This window comes from Oryctolagus cuniculus, chromosome 2 (assembly GCF_051225735.1).
Source record: "Oryctolagus cuniculus isolate XC-2025 breed Fujian yellow rabbit chromosome 2, ASM5122573v1, whole genome shotgun sequence".
NCBI classification, from domain to species: domain Eukaryota; kingdom Metazoa; phylum Chordata; class Mammalia; order Lagomorpha; family Leporidae; genus Oryctolagus; species Oryctolagus cuniculus.
This window is the reverse complement of record NC_142868.1, coordinates 153,349,927-153,367,246: the sequence shown is the minus strand read 5'-3', so window position 1 is coordinate 153,367,246 and position 17,320 is coordinate 153,349,927. Positions and strand designations below refer to the sequence as shown.

The 17,320-nt window shown below is 45.0% G+C and overlaps 2 protein-coding genes across 8 annotated transcripts in view; one reads left to right on the top strand and one right to left on the bottom strand.

Annotated features, from left to right (window-relative positions):
* Positions 1-515: 515 nt before the first annotated feature.
* LOC138848621 (uncharacterized) lies at positions 516-7,780 on the bottom strand. The gene is made up of 5 exons (XM_089327066.1): positions 7,628-7,780; positions 7,307-7,508; positions 6,353-7,002; positions 1,883-1,988; positions 516-765 (listed from the first exon to the last, which is right to left on the bottom strand). The coding sequence occupies exons 1-4, from the start codon at positions 7,778-7,780 to the stop codon at positions 1,905-1,907; spliced, it is 1,089 nt and encodes a 362-aa protein (XP_089183192.1). The 3' UTR covers positions 516-765; positions 1,883-1,904.
* Positions 5,979-17,320, top strand: part of SPTBN1 (spectrin beta, non-erythrocytic 1) — a 213,265-nt gene continuing 201,923 nt past the window's right edge. For 4 of the 7 annotated variants that reach the window (XR_016230361.1, XM_051838931.3, XM_089327644.1 and 1 more), the window contains exon 1: positions 5,979-6,314. The gene's annotated coding sequence lies outside the window, so the exon portion shown is untranslated. Of the gene's footprint in view, positions 6,315-6,786; positions 6,970-7,412; positions 7,870-17,320 lie in introns of those variants that run through there. The other 3 variants (XM_051838933.3, XM_089327645.1, XM_089327646.1) reach the window with 2 other exon arrangements.

The window sequence follows — 17,320 nt, the reverse complement described above, 5'->3', positions numbered from 1 at the left end:
CAAGTAAAACTTTATGTCCATCAAGCAGTATACCCCTACACCAACCTCCTCATTTTACCACAGCCTCTAGTAGCCACCAATCTGTTTTCTCACTCCATGGACTTACCTATCCTGGGTATTTCATATAAATGGAATCATACAATACATGACCTTTGGTATCTGGCTTCTTTCATTTAGTCTATTTTTGGAGTTCATCCACATTATACCATGTATCAATGCTTCATTCCTGCTTATGGCTGAATAATATTCCACTGTATGTATATATCACATTTTGTTTTTTCATCCACTGTTGAGTGCTGGGGTTGTTTCCGCCTTTGGCTATTGTGCATAGCACCACCTTGAACATTGTTGTATAGGTATTTGTTTAAGTACTTGATTACAGTTCTTTTGGGCATATACCTAGCAGTGGAATTACAGGCCTTATAGTAATCCTATGTTTAATTTTTTGAGACTGACAAACTTTTCTAGAGCAGTGATAGCATTTTACATTCCTATCAGCAATGTACCAGGCTCTCAAAATTTTTAAAAAGATTTATTTATTTATTTTAAAGGCAGAAATATTTATTTGAAAGGCAGAACATAGAGAGGGGAAGAGACAGACAGATGATCTTCCATCTGCTGGTTCATTCCCCAGATGACTGCACTGGCTGGGGCTGGGCCAGATTGAAGCCAGCAGCCAGGACCTTCATCATGGGATGCCAGTGCCACAGGCGGAGGATTAACCGAGTGAGTCAAGGTGCCAGCCCCAAAATGATAGATTTATATCTGAAAAAAAGACATATTATCTTGAAACTTATACATGAATGTTAATTCATCTAATCTGTTGATAATCAGTACAAGCATTTCTTTGAATATGTTAACTGAGTGAAAAGTTGCCGCTTTTTTGCATCAATCACAGTTATGACACACATTTTTGTTTTCTTTTAACTTGACTGAGAACTAAGAGATGCTTACAAAGCAACCAGACTCTGAATATTTCAATATTTGTTAGTGTCCACCTCTCCCTCTCATATCTGATTTATGTAATGCTTAATTATAATAAGCATAACTAGCATAAACAAATAACACAACTGGTGGAGTTGAATGAAATACACAGACATAGCAGAGGATAGCCTAGTAGCTGGGTGGCTTGGGTTTGCCATGGGCCTCAGTTAATATGCATCCTACACAGAATTAAGAGTGTAACCAAGTTGTGGGTCAAGGGAAGATGCATTAAGAGAACATCTATTCTGCTATTTGGGAGGTCTACATGCAGAGTTACTTTAAATTTTTTAATTAAAATTTGTAATAACATACATACCACAAAATTTATCCTTTTAGCCATTTTTAAGTATACAGTTCAGTGGCAATAAGTTCATTCGCTTTGTTATGGAACCATCACTACCATTCCTCTCAAGAACTTTTTTCAAATTGTAAAACAGAATTACTTTTTAATAATTTAATTTAATAATAATGCAATGCCCAGGTACACCACTATGATATGTTAGCTTCTAAAATAGCTCTGGTACTTGCTAGAACTTGAGCAACTCATTTAAACTCATTTACTCTTCTACTGCCCCAGTTTTCTCATCTAGAAAATTAAGTTAATATCTACCTTATAGAATTGACAAAAAGTACAAAATAACAGTTGTTAAAGCACTTTAAAAACTGGAATACATTTAATAATTGCTAATTGTGGTCATGATTAACAGAGAAAATCTGAAGACCCTTTAATAGAAAGTTGATCATTTATTTTAATCAATTTATAAATACTATTTCTTTAAATTTATATTGCATATATTAAGATTTATCACTATACATAGAATATACTTATTTATTTAACTTATCTGAGAGGCAGAGAGAGAGAAAATCTTATCCTCTTGTTCATTCTCCAAATACCTACAATGGTTGGAGCTGGGCTGGAGTCAAAACTGTGGAATCAGTCCATGTCTCTTCCACACTGGTGGCAGGAACCTAGTTACTGGAGCTATCACCACTCTCTCCATGGTCTGTATTGGCAGGAAACTGGAATTAGGAGCCGGAGCTGGGAATTGAACCCAGGTACTAGGTTATGGGATGCAGACAACCTCATGGTTGGGCTAAAGGCCAATTCCTTACTTGTTTATTGACTATATCTCCTACTAGAATGGAAGATCTATGAAGGTAGTGATATGTTTGCTGTTTTGTTCACTGCTCTAAGGTATATGTATTTTCTGAATAAATGAGAGAACAAGTTATTTTATACCACAGTAAATGTGTCATTAGCACTTAAAATTATTTATTCATGATAATGATAGTCTAAGCATGTAAGCCTTTAGGCTTTCTCTGTGCAAAATTAATGTGTGAGGGACCAACATTGTGGCACAGTGGATTAAGCCACCTTATAATACCTGCATTGAATCCCAGCTGCTCTGCTTTTGATCCAGCTCCTTGCTACTGTGCCTCTGAGACAATGGAGGAGCCCAAATGCTTGGGAGACCTTGATGGAGTTCCAGCTCCTGACTTGAGCCTGGCCCAGCACTCAGTCATTTGAGGAGTGAACCAGGGGATAGAATCTTTGTCTCTCTCTCCATCACTCTGCCTTTCAAATAAATAAAATAAATCCTTAACAAAAACATAAAACAAAATAAATGTATGACTTGCCAAATGAACATTTCAAATATGAAGAAACTCCTCAGATTAAATTAGGGTTAAAAGGAAGTCAAGTTTAGGAATGAAATGGAAATGAAGAAAAGTTATTCAGGTTTTCAAGATGTATTCTGAACTTTCAAGCTGTTATTAATAAAGATGGGTTCTAACTGGGTTACTATAACCACCAAATCTTAAAGTATCATTCTTTCTTTTTTAAGATTTATTTTATTTATTTGAAATAGTTATAGAAAGAGGTAGACCCGGGGAGGGGGGATCTTTCATCCACTGGTTCACTCTCCAAATGGCCACAATGACCAGAGCTGATCTGATCTGAAGTCAGGAGCAAGGAGCTTCTTTGAGCTCTCCCATATGGGTACAGGGGCCTGAGCACTTGGGCCATCTTCTACTGCTTTCCCAGGCCATAGCAGAGAGCTGGATCAGAACTGGAGCAGCTGGGATACCCACATGGGATGCTGGCACTGCAGGCCAGGGCTTTAACCTGCTGAGCCACAGCACCCACCCCAAAGTATCATTCTTTCTTTTCTAATTAAAAAAAAAAAAAATGTGGCAGACAGTACTATTGTTCATCAGGTCCTGGTTCCAGGTGTAGCCATTTGCTTTGGCAAATGAAATGTAGAGAGGGAAACATGTGTGCTGGGGGCAGCATTTAGTTGCTGGTCCTGAACCCTGTATCTCTCTCTTCCCTTACTGTGGGGACTGGGGAAGCAACCACTGACATCGAAGTGTCATAATATTAAAGTATACTGGAATCCGGAGCTGACATGCGGAAGACAGCTCTCCCAGAGCATCCTGGAACCATAGTTGACTTTACAAAGCAATAAATGAACATTTGTTGATTTGGGAACTTGTGTGTTACAGCATCATAACATAGTTGTGAATATACGTGTTATAAATGGGAAGTCAAAACAACAAATTTTATCTGCACACATTTTGTAATAAAATATTACTTCTGTAAGAGACAACATAATTTTTAAAAATGGAGAGTAGTATGTTAGACATGATATTGATGTGTAAATCTATGCTGATATTGAGGATAAACTTAAAATAAATGTATTTATTTATAAATAAAGCTGTTTATTTCTTTCCATTTCTTTCTTTTTTTCAATATTTCTTTGAGAAGCAGAGTGACAGAAAGAGGGAGAATCAGAGAGATACAGAGAAATGTTCCATCTGCTGGTTTACTCCCCAAATGGCTACAACTCTCTTGGTCTTCTACATGAGTGGAAGGGACTCGAGAGAGATCATCTGCGCTTCTTGGGTGTATTAGCATGAAGCTGAATTGTAAGTGGAGTAGCTGAGACTTGAACCTGCACCCATCCCAAGTCTGCATGCATCCCAAGTGACAGCCTAACCCTCACCACTACAGTGCTCAACCCAAACCTGTTTGAGATATTTTGCAACAATTCTGAATTGCTGCCATTATCAAAGCTTTTCATCTTTTTTCTAGGTTTTTGCCTTTCACAGAGATGTCTTTTCTGACAATCTCTGTAGATTCAGACTCTGCATAACTTCTTTTTGGTCAGTGGTACATGAGCTCGCCTGGGTGATGCTTTCCACCCAAGGCTAAGAATTTCAGGTAACCATAATCAAACTTGGGATCTTTGTCTTTCACATCCCTGGCCACATCACAGTGGCTCTTGACTAGAGTACTGGGCTAAAGTTGCATGTGGTCGTCCTTTCTGAAGGAAATCTTAAAAATTTCAGTGGGGGTGGAACAGAGTAGGAGAAGTGAGTCATCTATCCAAGTATTTTAGCACTGTTATGTCATTAAGGGAAGCACTTAAGAATTACCACTTCAGGATGACATGGGAAGAATTTAAAAAGAGGTCCTTCTCAGTGTGGTCAGTGTGGTCCCTTTTTTTTTTTTTTTTTTTTGTATTCTGACATGGTGGGTGGGGACGGAGGTGTGGGGGTGCCATGGTGACAAATAAGTAAGTGAAAGGGAAAGGACTTTCATTTCTAGTGGATTTCCTGTATTACCTAATGTAGGGAGCAGCTCACATGTGGATTCTGCTCCATCCAACGAATATTTCTTGAGTACCTCGCCCTTGGCGACCTTGTGACCTTCTGAGCAAAATGTTAAATGATTTGCCTTCCTCATTTTAAAAATATATATCTAAAGCAAACATTGGCACAAACATTGACACCGATGATAAAGGCCTGAAAGGGGAGAGTCACGTCCAATTTGCCGTGATGATTCTGTTTAGCCTTATTTGTAAATATCAACCCATCAGGCAGGGTTCTGTTGATCTGAGAGAGGCATGGTCCAAACCATGGAACCCTCTCACATTCTGTTCTTGGGTTATCGGGGTGGGGCGGAGGGAGAGCCCTGGCGTTCGTCAACCCACTTGGAAACCCACGGTGGGCACCTTACAGAGCAGTCAGGATGTCACTTTCCCCAGACCGTGTTTTCTACAGAGCGTTTTATCCGTGGTCACGGTGATGCCACCATCTTTTCTACTCCGATAGCAGCGGTTCCAGAATTCCTAACGTAGCCTTGAGGCTGATGGGGTGTGACAGCCCGTGGGGGCAGGGGCGCTGGCCCTTGACAGACACTCGGGGAAACGTCTCCGAGAACACGGACGGGAGCAGTGCCAGTCCTCGAACCGACGGAGGTCGCCCACCGGCGCCAGGGCGACCCTACCGAGAGCAGCCCCAAAGGGAAGTGCACCTGGCTTCAGGTTGCAGGAGAGCCTGCGCGCCGGCGGCAGAGGCAGGAGTCGGGCCAACCACTTGTGGGCTGTGCTACTAAGGCAGGTGACAAAGCACTGGCAGAGGAGGACCCCATCATCCTCGCCCAGAAACTCCTCTCCCTCCCGCAAAGCTCAAGGGTTCCCACCGAGATGTCGCCGCCATCCTGTAAGCCGGGCGAACCCAAAAGGCGTCGCCACCCAAATCCAGGAGCTGCTGAGCCAACGCAGGTCCCAGACCTGCCTAAACACGCCGTCCCGGATCGTGTCCTAAACGCACACAGCGCGGGCGCAAAGAGGTTGCACGAGTCACGAGAAAATTAGGCTGCCCCTTTCCATGGCGATAATCGAATTAGCCTCAAATTAAACGTGAAATTGGCCCTCGCACGCTGTGGGGACAAAGCCCTCATTGTCCTTCCGCGCGGGTAGCAGCGGCAAGCCGTGCCCACCCCGTCCTGGCTGGTCCCCGCCGCCGGGACCCGGAAAAACCTCGGCTTGCGTGCGTGGACGCGCCTGGCGGTCGGCTCCCGCACAGAGCAGGCGCCGGGTGGGCGGCGGCGGGGCTGCGGACCGGAGCCGCGGGCAGGCGAAAGGGAGGATCCACGCGAGCGAGGGAGGCGGCGGAGAGGCGGGTGCAGGGCGTGCGGGAGAGCGCGCGCGTGCGCGCCCGCGCCTGTGCCCGCGCTCCCTCTCCCCGCCCCTCGCCCCCTCCCTGCCAGCTCCCTCCTCCCCCCGCCCCCCGCGCTCCCGCCCAGCCCCCGGAATCAGTGCAGCTGTTGCCTTGCAGGCTGCGGATTCCTCCAGTCCCTCCCTCGGCCGCCTCTCCTCCCGGAGCGAGCGCGCAGACCCGCGCCGTAGCGCCCACCGGTCCCGTCCTGTGAGCCCCGGCCCCAGCCGCGGACAGCCCCGCGGAGTCGCCTCCCGGCCCACCCGCCCGGCCGCCGAGGAGCGGGAGGAGGACGGGACCCCGGCGCCCCCACCCCATCCCTGGAGGTAGGTAGAGGCCCCCAGGCAAGAAGATGCCAACTCACTGGGGCTGCCTCTCGGGCGGGCGGGAGGAGGGGCGCGGGCCCTGGGCCGGAGGACGCCGCTGCCCTGCGCCCCGGGAGCGGCGTGGGGGCGGGGAGCCTGCAGAGTCCGGGCGGGGGCGACGCGGGGAGCTTGGGTCTCCGGTGCTCGTCGGTGCTAGGGTGATGCGGGGCGGGGGGCGGCGAGCTCCGCAGTGAGGCGGCCACACACACCCGTGCTCGCTCCCCACCTCCCGGTCCGCAGCGCCGATCCCTCCTCGCCGCCGCCGCCGCTCCCTCCCTCCCTCTCTCCCTCCGGCGGGGCGCCGCAGCCCCTGGCCCGGGGCTGGTGCGGGATTTTCTGGTGGCCTCGGGCCGGGCGGGTGGGGAGCGGGGGCGGCGCTGACAGGGCCCGGCTGCGCGCGTAACGGTACCGGCGATGCGGCCAGGCGTGGTCCGGGCTGCGCCGCGCTGCAGCTGAGCCGGAGGCGGCTGCCGGCGTCCTCCCTCGCGCCCCCTCCTCCAGCCCGCCGCCCCCTCCGCGCCCGCCCCCGCTCCCCCAGGGCTGGGCGGGAGCCTCCTCGGGGCGCGGAGCCGCCGCCGCGCCCGCCCTGCAGCTCCTGCCACCCTGCCTTCAACAGGTTTGTACCGGCGCGGGGACCCTCTGGCCTGCCCTGCGAGGTGGGCTGGACGCCCCTCTCGTCGTCACCCCCACACCACGCCCGCGGCCTGCTTTTTTTTTTTTTTTCCGGGGGGGGGAGCCTCCCTTTGTTTTTGTGGGAGGAAAGGTGCCAGGTGCTGCTATCAGATGGGGGGAGGAGCGGGGATCGGTACACCAAGCATTGTCCGTAATTTTTCTCATCCAAAGCCTGGCCAGCTAGAGAGAGAGGAGAGGGCGAGCGTGGGCAGGGGGGGAAATGGGTTCGGTGGGGTTTGTTTGGGCGGGGATGTTCCTTTTTGGCAAGATGGATGGCTCGCGTCTCTCGCCGTGATGCAGCACAATGCTGCAGTATCGCAGCTTCCCCGGGTCTCGCCGGCGGGGCTTGGCACGGCCACTCGGCGCCTGCGGCCCCCGCCCGGCCCCACCCAGGGCCCGGGCTGCCCTTGGCGGGGCCCGCGGCGCTTCTACCTCGTCATGCTGCCTCAGCTGCACGCTGAGGCGTCGGGAGGACCAGGCCACCTAGACAGGAGGGGGGGACAGTCCGCTCGGTCGGGATGACCCCCTCCCGCCCTGCCCGTTGGGCTGTGCGGGGACGGAGGGGTGCCCTGCAGCACTAATGCAGGCTGAGGGTTGCGGACCGGAATCTGATCTCCGACCAGCGGCGCCCTAGGGAGGGGCTGCAGGCAGGACAGGGCCCAGGGATGTTCGAGGACGCTGGTGCAGCTGGTGTGGGAGTCGCAGCGTCTTCCTGTGGATCGTCGATAACCTCTAACCGCAGCCCAGCTAGACATCGATTTCTTCGTATGGGAAAAGTTGCTGTTTATTAATCGGACCTGCACAGCTATGACATGACGTTTTACAATGCCCTCATCTGTCTTTGGTCGGTACAAACAGAATATGAATTTTTCCTATAGGAAACCATTTTTATAAAATGAGATGGTTAATGTATTGTGGTTCTTATGCTCCAGAGACATAAAAAAAATACTGGCGTTCAGATTCAGGGAGTCGTTTGAAAATGAATTTATGTATTTTCTGATGGGTAGTAAATGATTCCTTTAACCTGTGTTTGTTTTCACCGTTTGCGTTTTCTTTAAGTCAGATACAACTAAGCTAGTTGGATTCCTTATTAAGGAACATTAGGTAGATGAGTGATGGTAAATTGGTGTTCAGATGTCTTGATTCAGATAGCCAAGTTCAATCTCCAGGCGTGACTAATGGGATTGCGATGGTAATGGGCTGCGTTTATGTTTGTTTATATGTTTTTGGTGCATGTGTATTTTTTAGCAGATGCGACTGGGGAGGGCTCAGGAAGGGGAGGCCACCAAGGTCAGCAGATGATTCCCAGTGTTCTCTTCTGTTCCGCTGCAGCTAGTGCTCAGGGCACTTCCCCTCTACATGCCATTTTTATAATCCAGTTGTTCAGTGTGGGATTTGGCAAGTGGCATATATTGCAAATGTCAGCTCAGACTCTTCTGAGTCTGTGTGTGTGAAAAGGGAAATTTCAGACTGCTAACTGGAAGGGGAGGTCTGTGTTTCAGAGCCAAGGGTGTGCCTGCTTTTATTTATTTTTTTTTAAACTCTAATGAATCCAAGTTAATGTCCTAATGTGACTCTGCGGAGTACACATTCCTGTAAATGCATGCGCTGTATGTGCATTATTTTGAGTTTCTTTAATGGAGGGCCATTTGAAATATAGGGCTTTTTGGATTCAGGCTTCCTCATTATGCTGATTGTGAAAAATGGTACTGCATGAAGACTTCTGCGAGTATTGTTCACAAGGGTTATCCAGACGTTTTGGATTTACTATGTTGTAAGAAATATCCTGTGTTGATGTCACAGGAGGTTTAGCTGTTCTGACTTACACACCAGGTGCAGAATTCTGTTGGGTTAAGCTCTTTGTAACTCTGCCGTCCCTGGAGTGACCGACCAGACCTTCATCTGAGGGGCTGGGAAGCACAGGGACAGTGGAGGAGCCGCTGTCACTTGGCCGGCCGCACAGCTGCGGCTTTCCGTGAGGAGCATCTCTGGGGCGCACTAGGAACAACTGTGTGTCAAGTTGTAGGAGCAAGTGGGAAGACCTCACTCGGCTTGTGACGCACGCTTGGCACTGGCAGGGTTTCCTGGAAGAGTCTGAAGTACTCTCCTTTGTCTTGATTTTTCCAAGTATGACTTTACATGTGGAAGTACTATTTTGAGATGGAAGGATTTTACTACTACTGAGCAAACATCAGTAGACATGATGAGTAGATACCGTTTGATGTGGTTTTGTTGAAGTATTTTTAAGTTTTTTCATCTTCAGAGCATATTTTTAGAATTTAAACGATTTTTTGACATGCAGTGATATCATGCTCCTTTAATTATGTTGGGCATAATTAAAATTATGTTGGACATCTTCCTTGTATTTGGGTTTTATTTAATGTACTGAAGATTTCCTATGGTGGCCCTGTTTTCTTCCATCTACACTATGGGGACTGCAGATCATTCTTTTATAAGGGCTCATATCCCTGATAGGAAATCTACTTCTGTCTGTGGGAGTGGGTAAAGCATCTGCCGTGAATTTCTCTTGAAAGTTTTCAGTCTTTTTGTATTCCCACGTTAAAAGAGCTAGCTTAATATTCAGACTTTTGGGAAACATTTGTGCTGTATTCATGTTTATATACTGTAGGAATTACATCATCGATCTTTACTCTTTGGTGGGTGAGGCTAAGTTATCCCGATTTCATACACCCCTATTTCTGTTTTAAACATCTCTAGAGAAGACGTCATAACATCTCTTGCTGCCATCGTGAGGTTCACGGGCACCAGCATCAATAGCACCTGCACTTGAAGTAGATGCAGGCTCTTTCACCCTGACTCCAGTCCAACCCCCCAAAGTCAGAATCTGCCTTTTAATATGACCCCTAACTGATTTGTGTGCACGTTAAATTGAGATTGCGCTATTCCTTCAGCTACGGGACCCCAGTATAAAAAGGTTTCTTCTCGTGTCTCTGTTCTCTTTCTTAAGTGTCAGTACATTTTTTCCTGCTTGCATCATTAAATAAATGGTGAGGAAGAAAGTGATGTACCCTGTAAATTATTAAATACAGAATTACTTTATAAACCCATTTAATTTTGAGGTGGAAGAGTCATACTTACTAGAGTTCAGGCTAATCAGTGTTTCCGGTTCTTGTTGCAAATACTTCCAAAGTTGAAAACCAATGCTTTGTTCCTTAGAGAAGGCATGGGCTTTGAGGCATCAGAGCTGGAGCCCAGGAGCTCAGGGTTTCCTGTTCTCCCCTCTACTCCCCTCTGGCTCCCTGTCCTGCCCTCTTTTTTTTTTTTTTTTCCTTAAGTAGTGTTTTATGAGCTAATTAGTAGATACACAATAATGTTCCTAAAATACATGTTGAAGAATCACAAGCCACTGATGCTCCGGCAGCCACCGTCCAGTTTGAGAAGAACCTTAAACATTCAGAACTCCTCTCTCATCCCATTCGAGGAAGTCCCCATCCTGAATTTTCTGCCTATCATCCCCTTTTCTTTGGTTTATGCTCTTAAAAAAATGTTTATTTTGTGTGCGCCTTGTAGAAGCAAAATGACACTTTTCCTGACTTTCTGTGACTTGCATTTCTAGATTAACATTATGTTCCAAAGATTTATTCATTTTGTTACTTTAGTTTGTTAATTTTGGCTGCTGTATTGTATTCCACTGTGATTTATCTACTCATTCTACTGTAGATGGAGATTTGGATTAATTCCAGTTTTTTGCTGTTACACAAGGATTGGTATGAGTGGTTCTTGTACATCTTCTGATACATGTGTAGAATATGTCTCTGCCTGTTTCTCTAATGAAATCTGTTGGACCACAGGAGATGTGCATTATTAACTTTAGTAGATGCTGAAGAGTGATTTTTTCAAGAGTGATTGTTGGGGCTGGCACCATGGCGCAGTAGGTTAATCCTCTGCCTACAGCACCAGCGTCCCATGTGGATGCCAGTTCTAGTCCCAGCTATTCCTCTTCTGACCTGGCTCTCTGCTATGGCCTGGGAAAGGTGGTAGAAGAAGGCCTAAGTGATTGGGCCCCTGTCCTCGCATGGGATACCTCAAGGAGGCTCCTGGCTCCTGGCTTCCAATCTGCCCAACTCTGGTGGAGGATTAACCAAGTGAGCCATGGCGCCAGCCCCTGTATATTTTCTTTATAATTTCCCTGATTATTGAAGTTTAAGTGTTTATATTATTGACCAGTTGGGTTCCCCATTTTGTGAAGTGCCTGTTAAGTCTTATACTCATTTTTCTTCTGGATTTATTATTTGTTGGTAGGAGCTGTAAATGTAGCTCACCTACTGATCCCTTGTGGATTATATGGTAGTATGTGAATAAAAAATGTATCCTAGATTGTGTTTTCTTAAAACTATTTGTGTTTTCTTTTGATGAATAACAGAGTTTTAATAGAGTCATAATCAGTTTTTGTGCTTTAAGGTGTGGGAGGATGACTTTGTTACTGCAGAAATTGTTTCCTTAGTTTGAAAAGAGCATTAGTTTGGAGTCGCAATGGATCTGGGCACAAATACTAGTGTTATTGTATACTAGTCACGTGGCCATGACCAGGAGCTGGCCTTGGACTAGTTACTGTAGAGACCACACATTCATCATCAGAAAAATTGAAATAGTCTTGCTTACTTTCTCATATAGTTAGCATGAGGCAGCAGTGCGTAGTGCCAGCCTTCCAGTAGGTATTCTGTTCTTCATAGCTCCATTCCTTTCTCTTGGGAATGTGTGAGCTGTGTGAGCATTGATCTTTTTGGTATGTTTTGCAAAAGATTCCTAAACATTTTTCTATCAAAAGAGCTATTAAATATCTTATTCTAACATTCATTTTTTAAAGATTTGTTTACATAAACGTGGAAGTCAGTGTTACAAAGAGAGGGAGAGTTAGAGATCTTCCATCTGCAATGGCTGGGGCTGGGCCAGGTCAAAGCCAGAAGTTAGAGCCAGGAGTTTCATCTAGGTCTTCCATTTGGGTAGTGGGGCCCCAAGCACTTGGGCCATGCTTTTGCCAGGCGTATTAACAGGGAGCTGGATTGGAAGTAGAGCAGCCGGAACCTGAGCCAGCATCGCCGTGGAATGCTGGCATTGCAGGCAGCAGCTTTACCTGATGCAACACAGTGCTGGCCCCTTGATATCCAATTTTAAAGTTAAAACATAGTAAATGGTGGGAATCCCATATGTCCCTGGCTGTGTTAGCTTTTTGTTAGTGTAACTAAAATACCTGCAAGGAGCAACTTAGGGGAGAAAGGTTTATTTCAGCTCACAATTTGGAGGGTCACATTCTCAGATGGGGTGGCCCTTTTACTTTGGCTTCTAGAGGAGGCTGGCAGTGGTGGAGCATGTATGGAGGAACCAAACCAGGGCAAGCCAGGAAGCAGAGATACAGGAAGCACCTTTGGCTTATATAACCAGCCTTCTATAAAGACCTCCTGCAGGCTCACCTCCTAGGCACGGTAATTGGATCAAGTCTCCATCCTTAAGTTAACCATGAACATATGACTTGAGTTTGAAGCATCAAATCCTGTTCACTCTGTAACACTGACAGACATCTAAAGTCAGTCATGGGGCATGCATTGTGGTGTTGGGAGGTAAGCCACCGCTGGGGATGCCTGCATCTTTTATCAGAGTGCCTGAGGTTGAGTCCTCCCTACTTCATTTCTGAACCAGCTTCTGGCCAACCTGCGTGGGAGGCAGTGGATGATGGCCCAAGTCCTTGGGTTCCTTCCATCCAAGTGGGAGGCCCAGATGACTTCGGCCTGGCCTGGCTATGGCTGCTGTGGGCATTTGGGAAATGAACCAGTATATGGAAATTGATCAGTCAGTTTCTCAGTCTCTACCCCTTCTCTTCTGTCATTCTTTCAAATAAATAAATGATTAAAAAAAGAATCATTAATGGTACTCTTTTCCTGTTGAGCTGATACAGAGCCTCAGGAATATTGTACTACCCATTGATGAAATCTGGCGCTCAGTTTTTAAGATCCTATATATCTCTAAAGTCCGTGATTATAAAATATTTGAGTAGCTCACTACATCAGCAATGTCTAGAATACAGTGAGATGGGAAGAAACGAGAATCAAGGACACAGGAAAGGATGATTGTGGGGTCCAGAGGTTAAGGGAGCAAGTTATAATGGAGGCCAAAGGAATGAGGAAGAGAGGAGATGTTGAGAAGGAATGTGAAGATCCAGTCCTGTCCCAAAGGTTTGTAGGATGATTGGATGGAAGGTGGGCCCAGTGGATGAGGAACTGAGGTGATAAGGGTTTTAAAATCAAATCATAACAAAGTGGTTGATGACTATGACAAGTAAGTCAGGGGCATGAGTGGATATTTGTTTTGGAAGCAAATTAATTTTGCATTTAAACAGGTTAGTTTGAGGTTATGGCAGCATCCTCAGTGTAGTTGGAGAGAGGTCATGACTTAGGCAGCTATACGACCTGGCTGGTCAATTGCTCACGTGCTGGGTGACCTTGGGCAAACTGCCTAGACCTCTGTATGCCCGAGCCTCTTCATTTAAAACGGTGGTACAACAGTACCTTTCAAACAAGATTATTAAGGCTAAATGAGATTGCCCACTACCTATCATGGTAAATTTTAGTGATTATAGAATATGGAATTTTTGTTTAATTTGCCTCAATTTTGTGCTTTCTTTTGCATCAGAATTGCTTGATTTGTTAAAAAAAGCATACATTCCAGTAAATAGTATCAATCATTTAGGTGAATGATGCCAAATTCAGTCTATATTAAGCTTGTTTCTTTGTAGCATGTCAGAATAATAGGGAAGGCAAACTTGATAAATATATGAGGGGACTTCAGGATGTTCATGGACAAATGAAATTAATGATAAATTTGTTTTGGTGCCAAAAAAATTGAAACTTATGCATAGTTTTTTCATAAGATGCATTTCCATGAACTTTTTGAAGTTTGCTTGTATTTGTTGTATATGTATGTTTTAAATAGACAGGCAGTCATTACATGTAACCCTGGTGTCTGGGGAAAGAATATAAATAGCTAGTTTATAAAAGAAAAAATCAAGGAGACTGAAAACTATTAAACTGCTCACACTCCTTGGTATATGCACCACAATGTAAAATAATAGATTAGTATTTTCATTCTACTTGGTAAAAAATGCTTTCAGGCTGCTATGAGGTGGGATCTCTCTATTACTGTTGGAAAAGTATTTGGATTAATGCAGACTTACAGAAGCCTTAAATATGTGTGCATTTTGGATTGAAATCTCATGTGTAACTCCGTAACCTAAAAAAAATTCAAAATTAAAGACAAAGATTTTTTAAAAGTTTTTTAAAAAAATTTATTTGAGAGATGGGGAGAGAGAAAGCATGTGCTTCTCCCATCTGTTGTTTCAGTCTCCAAATGCCTGATACGGCTAGAGCCGGGGGGTAGGGTTGAAGCTGGGAAGTGGGAACATCGTCCAGGACTCCCATGAGGGTTGCTGGGACCCAGATACTGGAGCCATCACCACTGTTTCCCAGGGTCTGCGTTAGCAGGAAGCTGAAATTCAGAGCCAGAACCAGGTATGGAACCCAGGCATGCCAGTGTGGAATGCCAGTGTCTTTAACTATTGGCTTAATCACTAGGCCACGTGCCCGTCCTGGACAGAGGTGTTTTTTGGTTTTTGGTTTTGAATTTTTATTTGAGAGAGAGTTACAGAGAGAGGAAGTTGGCTGGTTGACTCCCCCAGTGGCCGTAACTGAGCCGATCTGAAGTCAGAAGCTAGCAGCTTCTTCTGGGTCTTCCACATAGGTGCAAGGGCCCAAGCACTTGGGCATCTTCTGCTGCTTTCTCAGGCCATAGCAGAGAGCTGGATTGGAAGTGGAGCAGCCGGGACCTGAAGTGGCGCCCATGTGGTATGCTGGCACCACAGGTGGAGGCTTTAGCTCACTAAACCACAGCACTGGCCCATGCACAGAGGTTTTAAAAAAAGGATATTCTTACCAATCTTAATGGTGAAAAAACAAAACTGTTTTTCCACAAGGCATAATCAAATCAATTATGGTATAAGCATGGAATGGAATTGAATACAGTGCTTAAATAATGGTTAGGAAGAATATTACTGAAATGGGCAGATGCTAACAGCGTAATGCTCAGTGGAAATAATCTGTATGCAAAGCTGCATAATGCAGTATGACTACAGTTTTGCTATATTATGTAAAAAACTGGAAAGAAAATACATTAAAATGTTAATGATTTGCTTTGGATGGTAGGTTAATGAGTGATTTCCTTTCTTGTATGAAAGGAAATTCCTATGATTTAATGTTTGTTATTTTTAGTTTTGAAATATTTCACAGAGAAGAGTACAGTAAACAATGTAAGTGACCATGAAGACCACTTTTTTCATAATCAAAAAAGTGATGGGGGTGCAGGCATTAGGGCTCACAGAGTTAAGCCCCCACTTGGACCATGGGCATCCCATATTGGAGTGCCAGGTTTCAGCACCAGTTGTTCCATGCTTTCCTTGGAGGTTCTGCTAAAGTGTTTGGGAGGCAGCGGATGAAGGCCTTGGGCTACTGCTACTCACATGGGAGACCTGGATAAAGTTCTTGGCTCTTGGCTTCTGCCTGGCCCTACCCTTGATTGTTGGGTGCATTTAGGGAGTGAGCTTGTGAATGACAGCTGTCTCTGACTCTGTCCCTCCCTCTGTATCTATCACTCTACATTTCAGATGAATACATTTTTAAAAAGGAAGGAAAAAGTAGATCTGGACCACTGTAGACCATTGTTAAGGAATAGTGTAAAATTTCCAAGGATTGATTATCATATCAGTCATCCGTACTTTTCCAAGAGCAATGGTCAAAGGAGTAAGTCAACATCTGAAGATTGTGGGCCTGAGAGAAGGTAGAGCATTCATAGATGTTTGGAATGTTTACTGGAGTCTCCACACTAACTTGGTCAACTCAAGTGGGGCAGACCAGGGTTTTTTTATTTTTTCCAGCCTTTACCCTTGAGCTGTGAGAGCAGGCAGTTCTGCTGACATGGTTGTTCACATTTGTGGAGGCCCAGACTCTGGTGCTAAGGTTAATTTTGTAACCAGTTAGACCATCGTGTTTCATTGGAATTGGTTAGAAATGAAGATAAAATTCCAAGTGGGGAACTTCATAGAGACAGTATTTTGAAAGTGTCAAGTGAATGAGTCAAATTGTCCTTAGCTAGTAGGGAAAATATTTGGGAGGTACTTTGTTTTGTGATCCAAGTCCTCAACTGTATTAGTACTTTGTGAAATGTAGTTTACAAAAATATATGAGGTTAGTCCGTGAATTTTATGTATTTTTCTGCCATGAACTTTAAATGGTTATTTGAAGATGGTTTCAGGGTTTACTGTGCTTTAAGATATGAAAGCAAGATAGCAAGATATTATACTTAAAAGATTGTTTTAAATTGACTTTTTTTTTTAAGATTTGATTTATTTATTTGAGAGGTAGAGTTACAGACAGTGAGAGGGAGAGACAGAGAGAGAGGTCTTCCTTCTGTTGGTTCACTCCCCAAATGGCCGCTAGAGCCAGAGCTGCGCTGTTCTGAAGCCAGGAGCCAGGTGCCTCCTCCTGGTCTCCCGTGTGGGTGCGGGGGCCCAAGGACTTGGGCCATCCTCCACTGCCCTTCCGGGCCACAGCAGAGAGCTGGATCGGAAGAGGAGCAGCCGGGACCAGAACCGGTGGCCACATGGGATGCCAGCGCCACAGGCGGAGGATTAACTTACTGCGCTAGGGCGCCGGCGTCATTGACTTTGTTTCCTAGGAGTCATAATTCCATTCTTAATAAACATTCAAGTGTGAAAAAGTAAACACCTGAATGGTTTTTAGAACTACTTGATATTTATTCTCTGGAATCCGGAGTTTCCTAAGTTTGAACTTTAATATACAAATTTGAATCCAATAGTTAGGCAGTAAAATAAACATTAGAACATAACTACAGATTTTTACCAACAGAGCAATTGGATGAAATTTAAAATGATTCATACATAGAATTTATTCTTTTGATTCATATATGTTCAGTGTGCAATAGATATAGTTGAATATGTTTATGCTTAAAAAGTTCTTAAGCCTGTTAATGGTGGTTATCTCTGGGTGAAAGAATATTGAAAGATTTCCATCTCTCTTGTAAGTATTTCTTCTCTCCATGCTTTCCAAATTTTGGAAATACTTAAGAAGTTCTTGCTCTTTATCAAAAATATCCTGAAACTCCAGTGTAAACTTCATTTTAGCTGGATAAAAGCCAAACAAATAAAATGACTAGTAAGCCCAATTTGCTTTTGTTCAATTTTTTTCCTATCAGAACCTAGATAAAAGCAA

Excerpts from the sequence above, each read along its gene's own strand:
- LOC138848621 (XM_089327066.1), bottom strand. The coding sequence starts at position 7,780 with ATGTCTAGCTGGGCTGCGGTTAGAGGTTATCGACGATCCACAGGAAGA. Across the intron at positions 7,509-7,627 it reads TGGTCGGAGATCAGATTCCG|GTGGCCTGGTCCTCCCGACG; the intron begins GTCCGCAACCCT and ends CCTCCTGTCTAG. Across the intron at positions 1,989-6,352 it reads CCGCCCGAGAGGCAGCCCCA|ACCATGGAGAGAGTGGTGAT; the intron begins GTGAGTTGGCAT and ends CTGCCAATACAG.